The sequence below is a fragment of the Pimephales promelas genome, chromosome 3, assembly GCF_988280905.1.
Source record: "Pimephales promelas chromosome 3, fPimPro1.hap1.1, whole genome shotgun sequence".
Classification (NCBI taxonomy): Eukaryota; Metazoa; Chordata; class Actinopteri; order Cypriniformes; family Leuciscidae; genus Pimephales; species Pimephales promelas.
This window is the reverse complement of record NC_142771.1, coordinates 48805069-48822863: the sequence shown is the minus strand read 5'-3', so window position 1 is coordinate 48822863 and position 17795 is coordinate 48805069. Positions and strand designations below refer to the sequence as shown.

The window sequence follows — 17795 nt, the reverse complement described above, 5'->3', positions numbered from 1 at the left end:
ATCCAACATTCATCCATCCAACATCTTCTCTACATCCATCCAACATTCATCCATCCGACATCTTCTCTACATCCATCCAACATTCATCCATCCAACATCTACCCTACATCCATCCAACATTCATCCAGCCATCATCTACTCTACATCCATCCAACATTCATCCATCCAACATCTTCTCTACATCCATCCAACATTCATCCATCCAACATCTTCTCTACATCCATCCAACATTCATCCATCCAACATCTTCTCTACATCCATCCAACATTCATCCAGGCATCATCTATCCTACATCCACCCATCTCTCAAAAATCCATCCAACATCCATCCATCCATCTATTCAAAAATAAAATTAAATAAGTGCTGTGAAAAACTGTGAAATGTGTAAAAAAAAAGAAAAAGAAAATTTGAAGGCCACTGGACACCCATAAAACCTGAGCAAACCCCTACAACAAGGTTACAACAGAACACAACCAAAGACTAAAATTTTAAGATCCTACCTCAAATCTTTTGGTTTTACCTCAGTTCCAGTGCTTTTCACACTAGACTTTTCTTCTCAGGGCTGTAATGCGATTTTTGACATAATATTTAACTGCTTTCCAGTCTCTATTTCTGAGAGCTTGAGGTTCTGCAGTAATGCAGCGCTGACATTCTTCTTTCCCAGGAACTTGATTCATTACAATAAATCTCCTCAAATGTGTGTCCACGGCAGCACACTCGTCTGGGGTCCAGCTTCTTTTGACGGCCGTTTGTTTTCCTATGTAGGCAAAAACACAAAACATTGTAGGTTTTCTTTTATAAATAAATTTTTATCTTACTTAACCCTGTAAGACCCACTGTTTCAGAATTACATCAATTGTGGTTATTCCCCAAAACCCCCTTTGTCTTTTTTAATTGTTTGTTTTCCTCATCAATATGATCTGTGGGTCCTACATTTTATTCCCACCACGTAATTGAATCCAGGATTTTTGTACAAAGCCCACCCTTAAGTCAAGAAATGACACATCCAACAACTTTCTGATCAAGCAACATCCCTTTGATTTACTGGACTGGATTCATCTTCAAGTAAGTAAAATGCTTGGAATATGTTTTTCTGTGTTTATTACAGTGTCTAGAGCAACTTGCGCCATGATGTTATTTTGGAATGATATGCAGAAGTTATCTGCGGTGTCCAGAGCCGTTGTCAAGCCCTCTCCTTCCTGCCACCAATCAACGCGCCCCTCATTTGCATTATTAAAATTACCGCCCACGACAGCCAAAATATCGCATCAGATCTCGCGAGACAATAATGCATTCAGAAATAAGGGTCATATGAGCTCTGTGTTTATTTTTTTTTTTTTCACTTTTCTTTTTTAGAAGGGCCTGAAAGACTATAATAGAGCGTGGGTATCCAAGGTAATACGAGGTTATGACTCCTTTAAGGTGAACATCTTGAGGGGAACTTAAATGAAAATGTTCACAACAAATTATACATGATTTAAACATTATACCCTTTAGCTTTTTGTCAGATTACATATTCTTTACTGTATTAGAGACTACAGTTGAAAGATATATTGCAATATCTAAACATTAGAATTTGCTATCACATTCTGCAGGACTTTCTAACAAAGAAATTCTGTTTGCACAAAATGTTCTCATCAATTTATAGTCAAAGTGCTTATTATCATTAGGCCAATAACCTTTATTTAACCAGGTCTGACCCATTGAGACCCAAGATGTCCTCTTATGTAAGAGACACCTGGCCAATCCTCCAAGCGGTGCTTTGTTCTGACACAGGTGTAAATGTTCATCACTGTTAGATTTTGTTGTAAACTGGACGGTGAATGCATTCCTGTAAGGATTACAATCACAGTCTACTATAGGTGAGCCATTAGGTATAATGTGACCGGTGAGATGTGTGAATAGGCTGCTTCAGTCCAAAGTGTGAACACGTCATAATGAGGCATGTGTGCTATTTGTATATACAAATGTACATTTGTTTCAATTTTATCTATTTCTTTTCAGAATGCCACCAGCAAAGGAGAAATCCTCGGTACAATGTGCACAATGTAATCCAAAAGTTTGTGTCAGAAGATTTGGTTCAAGCTCTGGCAACAAATACGAATGAGTACAGCTTTCAAAATGACGAAAGATCAGTCAACACTAATACAAAAGAAATACAGGCAGCATTGGGCATGTAGCTGAGGATGGAACATTACATTTTGTAAACAATTTAACCTTGCCAGAGACTGACAAGAGGGACAAACTCTGGAAACTCAGACCACAGCTTGATTCAAAACTGCCTGCAGATGGTACCAGAAAAGCATATTCCATGGACAAGATGATGATCCCCTTCAACAGGAAGTTCAGCGGCATCAAGAAGTATATGCAAGGTAATCTACGCTCATGGGGCTTTGAAGTATGGGTGAAAGCTGAAATCTCTAGCATGATGCTTGACTTTGATGTTTACCAAGGGAGCAACAATGAAGTACGAGTCAAATCTAAACTTGGATTGTCAGGTGGTGTTGTAATGAAGCTTGCCTCCACATTTCCAAAGGGTCAACACAACAAGATCTAGGCAGACAACCACTTCACCTCCATTCCACTGGTAGTGAAGCTCCTTGAGGAAGGAATACATTATGTGTGAACAGCCAGGCAAATGCATCTACCGAACAGTAATCTTTACATGCGAAGAGCTTGAAGAAGAAGGGCAGAGGAAGCTTTGACCACAGAGTGGTGGGGAAACAACATCTGTGCTGTCAAATGGTACGACAACAGGGCGGTGACACTTGTGTCATCCTTCGCTGGACCAGGACCTGTTCAGGAGATTCAAGACTGGGACAAAGCCGCCAAAACCTACATTGACGTTAGAAAGGCTTCCATTGTGGGCATCTACAATAAATACATGGGAGGTGTGGATCTGTTGGACTCATTTACAGCAAATCACAAGTATGCACTGAAATCCTGGTGGTGGTACATGTGCATCTTCTGGCACACAATCACCCTTACTGTGGTCAACGCCTGGCTCCTCTACAAGCAGCACAGCCTATGCTCTCAGGATGCCAAAGAAGGAGATACTGAACATGAGGAAGTTCCAAGCACAGCTGGCTTCCTCTCTCATTCCGGTAATGATCTATTTGTGCTATTTACCTTGTTCGTGAAAAATCAGACTGGTATTTGAGATGTACATAAATTGAGACATTTGTTCTTTAGATTCTAATCTGGTGGACAGAACACTGAAAACGCCAAAGAGAGGACGGCCATTTTCAGCCAACAAGAGCCCAGAGACAGGAGCCCTCTGAATGGTGGAAAGAGACCACACATGGATGATGGAAGTCCAAAGGCTCCCTCTTCTAAAAAGTCACGCAAACCACCGCCCATGGACGTGCGCATGGACCAAACTGGACATTTCCCCCTGAAGACAAAGAGAGGGCTCTGCAGATGTTGCAGTAAAGGGTACACCAATACCCAAAGCAGCAAGTGTGATGTCCGCCTCTGTTTTTCAGAGGACAGGAACCGTTTCTGGGATTACCACTATAGAGAAGAGAGAACACTGCAGACGTTGCACTGTTAACAATGTAAATAAATAAAGTTCTTATTTGTTGGAATAAACAACTCTTCATAATAACATGACTGAGATTATTATTCATTTTATACACTGGTTTGAGACTTGGATGAAGGAACACTAGCAGTTAGGAGGTATTTAAGGTGATGGGAGGTTGTTGGAGTTTTTCAACTGGTCACTGTACACCTCTGTCGTCGGAGGAAATACAAGCATTTTTCCTGAATAACTCCATAAAGTGTTAAAGATTTTTTTTTTATTTAATAGAACAGACTTCTTATTGATATAAAGGTGATAATGGCAGTCTTTCCCCAACCCTGGCACCGGACAGTAAGGAGGGACAGACATATTTAAAGTGTTGAGTCAAGGAAGCAAAGTAAAAGACCTTAAAAAATAAATGAGCAACTCTGGCCCAAAAGAGAGAGCAAGCCCCAAAGCTTACCTCTCTTTTTTGCAGACACACTCCGGTTTTGGACTTGTGATGTGGAGGGACATTCTTGCAGGGATGACACGCTGACCTCATCTTCTGACCCCTCTTCTCTTGGCATACTGACATCTGGACAAAGAAATAACTTTATTGTAGTATACACAACATGAAATACGTAATAGCCGTCAGTACAGTGGTTGTGTTATTTTATAAAATAATTTAGTTTATTTATATAGCCCCGATTCACAACAGATGTCGTCTCGAGGCACTTAACAAGAAGTCAGTATATGGGATTTGTGTCCCTTACAGAGACACTGTTTATTTCATCCCATCTCCTATCGTCCTAAATTCTTCTCAAGTGACTAGTGACGTGAAAATATTAGTTTTCATGTTAGCCCAGGGATGAGCAACTCCAGTCCTCAAGGGCCACTATTCTGCAGGTCTGAGATGTTTCCCTGCTTCAACACACCTGATTCAAATTAAATAGATCAAACAGCTTGTTGCCAAGCTCTGCAAAATGAATCAGGTGTGTTGCAGCAGGGAAACATCTAAGACCTAAAGGATAGTGGCCCTCAAGCAGTACATTTCCTCATATAGTATACGGACGACAGACCGTTCCCACGCAGTCCACTAGTGCTGAAGTAGCTGCGCGCTGTAAAGATTGTATGTTGGACAATAAAAGATGAACTGATCTCATCAGACAGAGAGCGACTGTAGTTACCATCACAAGTAGCATTAACGTTTAGGTTAGTGTGCCCTCACCTACTGTTTATAGGTTGCTCCAATCTCACGGCGCAGACTTCACGCAGGGATTGCACGGCTACTCAAACATTTGTCCTCCTCAACTGTGTACGAGTAAACGGTTACAGCGAGTCGAGTACGAGTACGCAGATGAGGAGGTAACATGTCAAGACGACACGGCTGTACGAGTTTATTTGATGTCATCTAACCCGATGGCATGTGCGTTTGAGCCAGTGATGAGGAGGAGAGTTGAGAGACCGGTTTTTGCGGAAGTTGAGGGAGCTGCAGTGGCTCCGGAGGAGAGGGTCGGCAATCCTTTGCAGTGCAAGTGCAGTCACTGCGATCAACCGTGGAGTCTGTTTGCTGCCATGAACCAGACTTGGATAATGTGCTCAGGGAATTGTCCTGCATCACCTTATCCAGCTCATTTCAGATGTTCTGTAGTGACAGGGACGTGTTGGAGTAGTTGTGCTATCCCTGTATGAAGTCCGTGCCGAGAGATTAGAGCAACCTATAAGCAATAGGTGGGTTCACGCTAACCACAAAATGAATGCTACTTGTAATTTCAGGCAGTACTGAAGCAGTGTTCAGTTTTAAAACTGGGGTTGTGTTTGACTGATTGTGCAGCCTCTGCATCAGACAGGTCTCCTGACAGAGTTGCAGGAGAAAGAGGTGGGTAGGACAAAGAAGGGAGATGGAGTTGTTGATGTTCAATTTTTTGCCAAGTGCCGTGTGAAATGCACGAAAGGAAAGGTAAGAATTGCGTTCAAGCTCACCGGTTGAAGACACTCTCTGGTTTTGACTTTGTGATGTGGAGGTACATTCTTGCGTGGATGATATGAGCTCATCGTCTGACCCATCATCTCTTAGCATACCGACATCTGGAGAGGGAAATAACTCATGAATACACAAAATATCTAAAACGGATCATTTAGAATCAATTTAGGAACATCGTATACACATACCTTCAATATCCTCAGCTAAAGGTCCCTCCATGTCAATGGTCTCTAAAATGACAATTGATAAAAAATTGAGATTGGAAAGCTGAAACTATGGGCAATCTGCAAGAGTATACAACAGTAGTATTATCTCTCATCCCGTCACTATTACTGCCCTATGCTTTACATTGCAAATAGTTGTTTTCTGAATGCGGAAGACTAAATGTCATATATTGTGCCTTCAGGAATATAAAGTTAATTACCATTCACATCGACTTGTATTTCATCGAGGCTCTTTCCTTTGTAATCTCCTAGGCGTCCTTGTTCCATTGCGAGGAGGACTTTACTCACTTTGGCTAATTGGAGGGTGCTTTCTGGGAGCCTGTAGTGTTTCCTGTGAACAGCGATATTATGACCGAGGAAGTCTGCCAACTGGTCGAGCTCGGTGGTTTTGAGGTTCAAAACAGTAGACAGGGTAGCAATATGTTTCCTCAGTTGAATTGATTTTAGCGCTTGAGGATTTTTTATGTCACCGCATTCACTGACAAATTGCCTCATGCAGTCACAAGCCCTGAGGTAATGGGCAGATTGTGGCAATGCAAACAGATATTCATTGTCCTTCAGCACCCCACATACGTCTCTGCACTCAGTAAGAGCATCAAGTGATTCTCTCATTAATGGGGTTAGAAGAACTGGAACCTTCCTTCCTCTTTTTCCAACAATTGCTATTCGCACGAAATGCCTGCAGAGCTTCTGCTCAAGCGGTGTGAGGGCCAAATTTACATCTCCCTGTTCCTCTGATGTGTCTTTCGATAAGTATGCAGACAGGTGCATTCGGGACACTTCACCTGCTCTCCGCCGATTAAAAAGCATAACTTGAGTCAACGTTACTTTTGCAAGTTCCTTCCAATTTGTGGATGAATGATGTTCTTTTAAATCTTTGAGATGTTGCTGCTGTTTTTCTTCTAGATAGCAATGTAGCTTTTGGATATCTTGTGTAAGAGGTAAAAGTTGCGGTGCATTCCATTTGGCCCGGTTAAGCTGGGTTAATGCCTGGCCTGCAATATCAAACCTCCAACTCTCTAAATACAACTGTGCGAACTCCTCAGCATCTTTAATGGTTTCCTTATCTCTCTTTTTCAGTCCTTCGGACTTGATAAACATAGCCAACGAATGCAGGCTGTGTCCTACCTTGCGTGCAAGAGATGGACATTGGTATATCCCAGTTTCCTCACTGAATCCAGATAGGTTCTTTGCAGCTCTGACAACCTGTGAGTACTGTTCAGGTTTGATGAGTTCTTGAATGGTCCTCACACGTGTGATTTTTTTAGCTTCCAATAAAAGCCTGCCAAGTTCTCGCAGTTTTTGGCGTATATACTGGTGTTGACTGACTATCTTCTCATTCTTTTTGAACAACCTGAACCCATAATTGAGGATGCAGTTGTCTCCTTTAATTGCAACTGTGATCTCGTCCTGAATCATTACACTCAAGAACTTCCAATACGCATCTGTATATTCTGATGGAGAAGGTTCAGCGAAAGCACATAATGCCTGAACTCTATTTTTACCAGGTTTAGCATTTTTGGGTTTGAAGCTGCAGACCTTGAAATGCCGCCACATCGCTCTTCTTGAGAACAGCCCATAGCAATGAATGCAATGTGCAAATTTATGTCCGTCTGACTTTTTTACTGGTTGTTTACATGGGATTAGTTTTCCTTTTTTTTTTTCCAAAACATGACTGTTGTGCTCGAAGTTTCCCTTATTTCGTATGTAGTCCAATTGTAGTTTTCTTTCCTTTGAGTTTTTTGGTAAACTGAATGCTTTCGCAACATCCGATTCATCTTGGTGTTTACGCCATAAGTGTCTTGACATTTTCTGGACAAACTTCTTGCAATAAAAGCAGAAATGTTTCTTGTTATAGCTTCTGGATCCGTCATCTTTCTTTAAAGTTGGACTGACAATCATGTACTGCTCTTCTTCCAGGGGCACTGAAACACTGTTTTCAGAAAATGTTGCGATTTCCTTTTCATTCCCATCAACTCTGCTATTTGGAAATCTTTGTGTGGGATCATGACATCTTTCCAAAAGTCTTCTCTGGCTAAAGTCAAATTGGCTATGACTAGAGGACTCGCTTCCACTCTCTCGGGAGGATCTACTTCCACTCTCCATGGACTTAGACTTGCTCTGTCTGGAGGACTCGCTTCCACTCTTTCGTGAGGATCTACTTCCACTCTCCATGGACTTAGACTTGCTCTGTCTGGAGGACTCGCTTCCACTCTCTCGGGAGGATCTACTTCTTTCTCTGGGCTTAAACTTGCTCTTACCGGATGATGCACCTTTCTTCTTTTTTTCCTTTTCCAGGGTTAATTCCATACTGCTATCACTTTCTGTGCTGTCATCCCTGGGATTTGGAATATACTCCTCTTCGCTACCTAAGTTTGAGTCATCTGATTCCACGAGATTCATCTGAATCTTTAAAAACAAACACAAATCTGTTAATACCTATTTTTTCAAAATTACATATAAAAACCTGAGTATACTGATTGAACAGGGTCAGGATACTAAATGAAGAAAAATCTGTATGGACCATTTTCAATACAAGTACATTTTTAAATTAGAAGAATCCCCATTAGACTCACTAGCAAGAGCAACTGCCCAGCCCCAGCCCAACCCTAGACCAGCCCTAGCCCCAGCCCAACCCAGCCCTAGACCAGCCCTAGACCAGCCCTAGCCCCAGCCCTAGACCAGCCCTAGACCAGCCCTAGCTCCAGCCCCAGCCCTAGACCAGCCCTAGCTCCAGCCCCAGCCCTAGACCAGCCCTAGCCCCATCCCTAGCCCCAGCCCTAGACCAGCCCTAGCTCCAGCCCCAGCCCTAGACCAGCCCTAGCCCCATCCCTAGCCCCAGCCCTAGACCAGCCCTAGACCAGCCCCAGCCCTAGACCAGCCCTAGACCAGCCCTAGACCAGCCCTAGCCCCATCCCTAGCCCCAGCCCTAGACCAGCCCTAGCCCCATCCCTAGCCCCAGCCCTAGACCAGCCCTAGCCCCAGCCCTAGCCCCAGCCCTAGACCAGCCCCAGCCCCATCCCTAGCCCCAGCCCTAGACCAGCCCTAGCCCCATCCCTAGCCCCAGCCCTAGCCCCATCCCTAGCCCCAGCCCTAGCCCCAGCCCTAGACCAGCCCCAGCCAAAAAAAAAAAAAAAAAAAGACTTACGGGACGGCAAGACCTTCTTCTCAGCTTCTGTGAAACCCTTTCAGGATTAAAAAAAGGAGTCTCCTCTGCACTGTCACTACTTGAATCATGGAGACCGTGTGTAAAATCTTGTACTCTATCCATCTGCAAAAAGGGAGACATGGAGATGTTTTGTTGTATGATTGCTGTATTTTTAATTGATAGGGAGACCATTCAGGGGTTGTCAGGTGAGCTAGACACCTATGAAAATTATTGACCAATATTACCCCTCCATCAACCTGCTGAGGCCCATGTCCAAACTGCCTTCCAGGTGAAGTAAACGTTGACAAAATTATTTAAAAAAAAAAAAAAGAGTAACATTTCAGTTTTCATCCATTTAATTGTTAAAATTAATGACTTCACAAGAATGATTCATCATAATAATATAGTGTCATTCCTGTAGACATGGAACTACTCCAGAGAGAGGGAGAGATTAGTCAATAATTTTCCAAAGTGTCTTCCTCACCTCACAATTGTCTCCCTATCAATTAAAAATCAGCAATTAGTCAGAAAAGAAAAGAAGAGTTGAGCTTCTCTAATAAATGATTACTGATCGATTGTTGGTGAACTCTATTTAATTGATAATTTAATGCACCAGGTGAGGCGGAGGACTCAACCAGATTTTGGCAACAGAGACCGGCCACTAGGCACGTTGTATCTTTTTTTTTTTTTTAAACACACCTGAGCGCTGATCACTGGACATCACTCCTGCAGGTGTTTATGCCAGTCCAATAGATTCAATTTCAAATGAGTCCATTTAAATTCAGATTTTAAAAGCAATTGTTCAAAATAATCGATTCAGGTTCAAAGTAAATGATTCCCATTCAAATATAAAATAATTCAAATTCACTTACTAGTGGCACAAAAATTATCACATAAGCAAGTTAATTATATTGTTAAAATGTGTTTCGGGGCATACCAGAATGCTTTTTGTGCGTCTCAGCCGTGGAACAAGTTCATCATCCGATTCATTGTTGGAATGGTTGCTTGAAGAAGCCTCATCACAAGTTTCTTTCACAACAGTTTCATCTGAATTGTACAAATGATCTGAAACATCTGGGCCAATATCATTCTGCCCTATAATAACATCCAGGTGTGGGGTGGGAGGTTCGTTTTCCATACCATCCTCATCAGTTTCATCACTATCTGGATAATCAACCAGTGAAAATCCTTGGACAGTAAATACCTAAAAAATAAACAAAAATGTATTAAGTATGGAATTAGAAAGGTTGGCCAAAGAAACATGGCATGGTCTGACTAAAAATCTAAATCCAGAAATGTGAACACCAGCCCTTTTAGACAGTGTAGAATTATAAATGTTAAAATCAGAGTACAGTTATACTGAAGTATTACAATACTATCATATAGTTGCCTGAGGAAGACCATTTGGATCCCCACGTTGGTAACACTTTATTTGAAATGGTGTGCATAAGACTGACATAACACTGTCATAAACTTGACATAACACCTGTCATGAACATGAAGTAGTCTTTATGAATGTTTATGACTTTTGTCATTAAGTGTCATTCGGTAAATTATGACACTTTTAATGCAAAGTGTGTGACGTTACCTGGCCTTTAACAGCCAATATAAAGCAACATAAGCATTGGTCCACTTTAGTAATAGAACGCCACATACATGTCAGCATAGATGAAGTGTTTGAAAGTACTTTTACCTCTGAGCAGGTCTGATCTGGGTTTGGTCCATCATTTAGCATCTGAAGAACAGGGCTGGTCTCATTCTCTTCAGCTGCATCAGGAGTCTGAAGGCCTTTCACCTGAAATAGACAGACAAGAAGAGACTCAGAACTGTATGAAGAGACATTCACAGGCTAATACAGTCATCTAATGGTGAAACAGCACTGAACTTTGTGGACTAAAAAGCAGCTCACGTCTATTCAAGGAGTTTACAGGGGATGAAATGAAAATATTTCTTTAAAACATCTAACAGCTCAGATACAGTATGCAATTATGAATGTTAAAATCATAGTTGAGGTCTTGTCAGGTGTTGCTATAGTGCATTAAAAGCACTTACAGTAAGAACTGGACGGAAGGGCCCCACAAGGGTCTGACTACAGACATGTGAGTGTGTAAAGGAGAGACTAGAGAAACAAGTGTATTTGGAAGATGGAAGGAAGGACCCCATAAGGACATGACTGGAAACATGACGGTGTGTGTGACATTACCTGGCCTTTAACAGCCAATATAAAGCAACATAAGCATTGGTCCACTTTAGTAATAGAACGCCACATACATGTCAGCATAGATGAAGTGTTTGAAAGTACTTTTACCTCTGAGCAGGTCTGATCTGGGTTTGGTCCATCATTTAGCATCTGAAGAACAGGGCTGGTCTCATTCTCTACTGCTGCATCAGGAGTCTGAAGGCCTTTCACCTGAAATAGACAGACAGAGACTCAGAACTGTATGAAGAGACATTCACAGGCTAATACAGTCATATAATGGTGAAACAGCACTGAACTTTGTGGACTAAAAAGCAGCTCACGTCTATTCAAGGAGTTTAGAGTGGATCAAATGAAAATATTTCCTTAAAACATCTAACAGCTCAGATACAGAATACAATTATGAATGTTAAAATCATAGTTGAGGTCTTGTCAGGTGTTGCTATAGTGCATTAAAAGCACTTACAGTAAGAACTGGACGGAAGGGCCCCACAAGGGTCTGACTAAAGACATGTGAGTGTGTAAAGGAGAGACTAGAGAAACAAGTGTATTTGGAAGATGGAAGGAAGGACCCCATAAGGGCATGACTGGAAACATGACGGTGTGTGTGACATTACCTGGCCTTTAACAGCCAATATAAAGCCACATAAGCATTGGTCCACTTTAGTAATAGAACGCCACATACATGTCAGCATAGATGAAGTGTTTGAAAGTACTTTTACCTCTGAGCAGGTCTGATCTGGGTTTGGTCCATCATTTAGCATCTGAAGAACAGGGCTGGTCTCATTCTCTACTGCGGCAGCAGGAGTCTGAAGGCCTTTCACCTGAAATAGACAGACATGAAGAGACTCAGAACTGTATGAAGAGACATTCACAGGCTAATACAGTCATCTAATGGTGAAACAGCACTGAACTTTGTGGACTAAAAAGCAGCTCACGTCTATTCCAGGAGTTTAGAGTGGATCAAATGAAAATATTTCCTTAAAACATCTAACAGCTCAGATACAGTATGCAATTATGAATGTTAAAATCATAGTTGAGGTCTTGTCAGGTGTTGCTATAGTGCATTAAAAGCACTTACAGTAAGAACTGGACGGAAGGGCCCCACAAGGGTCTGACTACAGACATGTGAGTGTGTAAAGGAGAGACTAGAGAAACAAGTGTATTTGGAAGATGGAAGGAAGGACCCCATAAGGACATGACTGGAAACATGACGGTGTGCGTGACATTACCTGGCCTTTAACAGCCAATATAAAGCCACATAAGCATTGGTCCACTTTAGTAATAGAACGCCACATACATGTCAGCATAGATGAAGTGTTTGAAAGTACTTTTACCTCTGAGCAGGTCTGATCTGGGTTTGGTCCATCATTTAGCATCTGAAGAACAGGGCTGGTCTCATTCTCTACTGCGGCAGCAGGAGTCTGAAGGCCTTTCACCTGAAATAGACAGACATGAAGAGACTCAGAACTGTATGAAGAGACATTCACAGGCTAATACAGTCATCTAATGGTGAAACAGCACTGAACTTTGTGGACTAAAAAGCAGCTCACGTCTATTCCAGGAGTTTAGAGTGGATCAAATGAAAATATTTCCTTAAAACATCTAACAGCTCAGATACAGTATGCAATTATGAATGTTAAAATCATAGTTGAGGTCTTGTCAGGTGTTGCTATAGTGCATTAAAAGCACTTACAGTAAGAACTGGACGGAAGGGCCCCACAAGGGTCTGACTACAGACATGTGAGTGTGTAAAGGAGAGACTAGAGAAACAAGTGTATGATGGAAGGAAGGACCCCATAAGGGCATGACTGGAAACATGACGGTGTGTGTGACATTACCTGGCCTTTAACAGCCAATATAAAGCCACATAAGCATTGGTCCACTTTAGTAATAGAACGCCACATACATGTCAGCATAGATGAAGTGTTTGAAAGTACTTTTACCTCTGAGCAGGTCTGATCTGGGTTTGGTCCATCATTTAGCATCTGAGGAACAGGGCTGGTCTCATTCTCTACTGCGGCAGCAGGAGCTTGGGTTTTTTTCAACTGGATTGCAGATAAAGAAGAACTCATTTTAAAAACACATCAAAGACCAAATATTAAATGCATTTCCATAGACAGTCAAGAGTAATATTGGACACATGGTTAATATTGGAGAAATACAAAATTTGCTTTTGCAAAAAAAAAAAGAAAACTCTAAACTTAATCTAACCAACTCACCTTACTGCGCCAAGGCCATTTTGAATCACCATAGTTGTAATCAATTTCATCTCCTTTTTCTATTTTCTTCAGAGAAAATAGGCACAAATGTGGTTTGTTGTCAACTATGATTTTTTTCATAACGCAATTCGGATTTTGGTGGTTGTCGTTGACCAAACGTCCTAGAGAAAAATCGTCTTGCGATGCATCCAGGCTGAAAAGTATCAGAAAAATGGTAACAGTTTTACATCTTTTTAAAAGTTTTATTGAAAGAGTTATTTTTAAAAGAATTTAAGAGTATTTGTGCTTAATTCATTCATCAAGTATTAAACCCTTGTTTCAGAGTTAACTCGTAATTTCTATAAATCAATAAAAAAAAAACATCCATCTTTCAATGTTTACCATAAGTGATGATTCTGCCACTGAAAGTCAAAGAGAAATGTGCTTTCAATCTCTGAGTATTTTCTTGACTTGCTTTCCTCCTGTGTGAGGAGTTTACCCCTGTACTCCAACACGAAGTCCCCGGGTTCAATGGGTTGTGTGGCAAACACTCCTCTTCCTACAATAATATATAATAATTAAACATTTCATTCTGGGACTCAAAAAGAGATACTACAGTATTTTCAAAGTGAGGAGGAGGTTCTTGCGTCAAGTCAGTGTATTACTTGCAGACAATGATCACAGATTAAGAACGGACCAAACTGTCAGGGACCAGTCGATTAAATTCATTTTTAATGACGCAGTTCCTACAACCTTTCCCACTGGCTTAACATTAGGTGTCTGTGCTAATCATTTTATCATTTGGGATCAATCAAGATGAACATTTGCCTTAAACTCTAAACTGCAGCTAGTCTACCACAGCAATAGGCATCATCCTGACACTTCAGTAGAATATTCTGACAAAGCACTCTGACAATCTTGCCTGGGCTGTAAATTATCACACTCACTTCGATCACTGTCTGTCTTTGACAAAGGCAAAAACTGTACCTGGTCATTACATCAACAACAATACTTTTTTTGCTTCTGAAATGCACAAGTTGTGTCAATGAATCTTCTGCAACTTACCTTTGTAATGGTCAATGAATCTCGGCATAAACCCATCCTTGTCAGTGCAAGACAGAATGTATGTCTTTGCATCGTCTATAGGCTTTTTCCTCCTCCTCCTTATGGACATAATGGCTCTGTGAAAATAATTGTAATTCGTAGTTAGTTAAGGCAAATCTCACAAAAAGGTATTCTATTGTGAAAAATAAATAAATAAATAAACAGACATTCATACAAACATTGCAACAGCTGTGTAGCTTTGCTATTGCAGGATGCATATTGTTTAACATCAAACACGGGCTAATGAAATATGCAAATTCTGAAATATGCACAATGAAAGCTGACCGAGCCTGTTGAAACTGAGAAGTTAACTTGTCAGATGATAACCATGTTATGCTGCACAGACACTCAGTAATCAATTTAAACTAGGGCTGTCAAACTTAACTTCTGGTACAGCAGCATGGCGGCGTTGCCACATGACCATTGACTGACAGCATCACATCCTTCCTCATACATACGCGCATGGATGGTTATGGGGGGGACGGGGTCCAGGGTAGGCCGGTACCACCCAGACAAAAAGCTTGGTGAAATATATATATATATATATATATATATATATATATATATACACTGTCTACCAGTCAAAAGTTTTAGATCAATAAGATTTTTTATGTTTTTAAATGAAGTCTCTTCTGCTCACCAAGGCTGCTTTATTTGATGAAAATTAAAAAAACAAACGGTAATATTGTGAAATATTATGACAATTTAAAATGACTGTTTTCTATTTTTATACATTTTAAAATGTAATTTGAAAGCTGAATTTTCAACATCATTACTGTTGCTGATTACACATCAGTTTTCAGTGTCACATGATCCTTCAGAAATCATTCTAATATGCTGATTTTATGCTCAAAAAACAAATTATTATTTTCAACGTTGAAAACAGTCGTGTACCATTTCACCCCAAAATTCTATGATGAACAGAACGTTCAAAAGAACAGCATTTATTTAAAATATAATCTTTTCTAACATTATAAATGTCTTTACTGTAACATTTGATCAATTTAACTCATGCTTGATGAACACAAGTATTTTCTCATTTCTTTCCCCCAAAAATAAAAAAATAAATTCTTACTGACCCCAAACTTTTGAATGGTAGTGATTAATGTTACAAAAGCTTTCCATTTCAGATAAATTCTGTTTATTTACACTTTCTATTCATCAAAGAATCCTGAAATAAAAATGTTTAAAAAAAAAAACTGTTGCTGATGATGCTGTAAATTCAGCTTTGATCACAGGAATAAATTACACTTGACTATATATTCACATAGAAAACTGCTGTTTTAAATTGTAATATTTCACAATATTACTATTTTTTATCAAATAATAGCAGCCTTGGTGAGCAGAAGAGACTTCTTTTAAAAAACATAAAAAATCTTACCAATCTAAAACTTTTGCAAAGTAAATTTGGAAAAAAAAATATATTATTTTCTCTCAACTGTCCTGCTCTAACGAACCACCTGCGGGTAGGATGTTATTCCAAAACGGCACCGTACATTAGCTTCAGTCCTGCGTTAGCTTCTGGCTAACCTCCATTAGCGAGTCCTGCCCTGTCTTGTTTACAATTCACAACCGATTCTACCTTTAACGACACGATTTAACTGCACCCCGTCTCTGTCCCGCTGTCATGTCCGTGGTGACGTTATTAGATTATGCCAACAGCTAATATTATGTCGCTAAAGTTAGCTACATGGCAGCTAAACGAGGTAGCAAACATCACGATGTAACGCCAAAATATGAACTCACCATAAAAACCTCACAATTCACAACCAACTCTACTTTTAACGACACTTCACACCACCCCGTCTCTGCCCCGCTGTAATGTCCGTGGTGACATGTTATTAGGTTAAGCTAACTGCTAATAGTAATATTATGCCGCTAACATTAGCTAAATTGCAGCCACAAACATCACGATAAACTATAACGCCGAAATAAACTCACCATGAAAACCATGCCTAGCTTACCTGATGGATGCAGAGGTCGGTGTTTGTAAAAATGTTATGATTTCCAACCCGTCTTCTTCTGTCTTCAATCTTCTATCCTTGAAGTCGTCTTCTTCTTCTACGTTACTTGTGCAATTTCCGCAGTTTTCCTTACTTTCGCGGGAATCGCGGCTGATTGTACAGTGCTGTAATTTCATTGGCTAAAGGTTTCAGATTCCCGCGGTGTGTATTCGATTTCGCGGGAAGTGTAAACCTGACTTCCGGTGAAAAAAAAGCTCGACGATACACACCTACACACAATTACCCACTTTTTGCTACCTTATGGGCCACTTTTTAGAGATGAAAAAAAAAGCAATGGGAGCATCAGGGGAAGCTGCTGAGCTTATTTAAATTGAAATCGGAGTGGGGCCCACCATTTTGGGCCCCACTCCGATTTTGGGACTCCTTAGGTGGGTGTGCTCCCACCGATGGGGACCCACACCGACGTATTTGTAAGTACACACACACACACACACACACACACACATATACCTGTCTTTGCTACCGGGTGGGGACACATGGCAGCATGCAGCCTGGTGGGAACCACCCTTTGTGAATGGTTTACAGACAAGGTTGAAACTGATCCACACTCCATTTACAGCTGTTATAACAGCCATCACTTGTAAACTTGAGTCTGAACCCCAGAAGACTGACCTGACATTTTACAACCTGCTGAGGACCCAGTCAAGTAGAAGATCCCCCAGGGGACCTGTGATGTAATGTTTTAATATGCTAATTAATGATGTCACTGTGTGTGTTAAAAAGGTTAACAATGGGGACCTCACCTAAAATTTCTTCAGACACAGGTCAGCAAATGCTCCCTGCCAACTCTAAACACAACTGCATTGCAATACATTCAATTGTATTGCATTAAAATAAATTATTCTTTGGCAAAATTAGTCCTGACAACTTTATTTGTCATAGCTTTTGAACATTTACTTATGAAGTACAACAGTACAACAAATGCATTTACATATATGTGAGGAGCATTTACATATATGTGATGAGAGAAGTGAAAACACTGCAGCGCAGTAAACATGTTAAGATGGAGTGCAAAACTTAACTTTTCTCTTCCATGAACATTTTCTTATTTTCTTATTTTCTTTTCTCACACTCCCTCTTGAGTGCTGTAATTCGGTTCTTTATGTAAAATTTCACGGCTTCCCAGGTTCTATTCTGGAGCAATACCGGAGCTGACCTGATGCAGTCTTCACACTCTCTTTTCCCTGGTACCCTGCCAGATGTGATGAAATGCAGAAGTTTGTTTTCCACCGCCTTTACCTCATCTTCAGTCCATTTTCTTTTTTGGCCTTTTGACACACCTAAAAATTTAAATAATTTTATTGCAACTTTCAATAGACACAATCTTTGGCTTCATTTTAAAAATCTGAGTGCAGAGTACACAACAAAGGTAATGTACACTAGAACATCTGCATTCAATATAGGGATGCAC

General features: G+C 40.6%; 1 protein-coding gene across 1 annotated transcript; it reads right to left on the bottom strand.

The window, feature by feature from the left end:
* Nucleotides 1-540: 540 nt before the first annotated feature.
* Nucleotides 541-16635, bottom strand: LOC120480217 (uncharacterized). Its single transcript, XM_089128966.1, is given in 17 exon segments — nucleotides 541-757; nucleotides 3984-4097; nucleotides 5486-5549; nucleotides 5551-5590; nucleotides 5675-5716; nucleotides 5911-8119; nucleotides 8859-8981; nucleotides 9796-10062; nucleotides 10552-10653; nucleotides 11167-11268; nucleotides 11778-11879; nucleotides 12393-12494; nucleotides 13002-13103; nucleotides 13278-13470; nucleotides 13659-13815; nucleotides 14322-14437; nucleotides 16325-16635. Coding segments are annotated over 17 exon segments (4077 nt in total). The 5' UTR covers nucleotides 16501-16635; the 3' UTR covers nucleotides 541-691.
* Between the last annotated feature and the right edge of the window lie 1160 nt (nucleotides 16636-17795).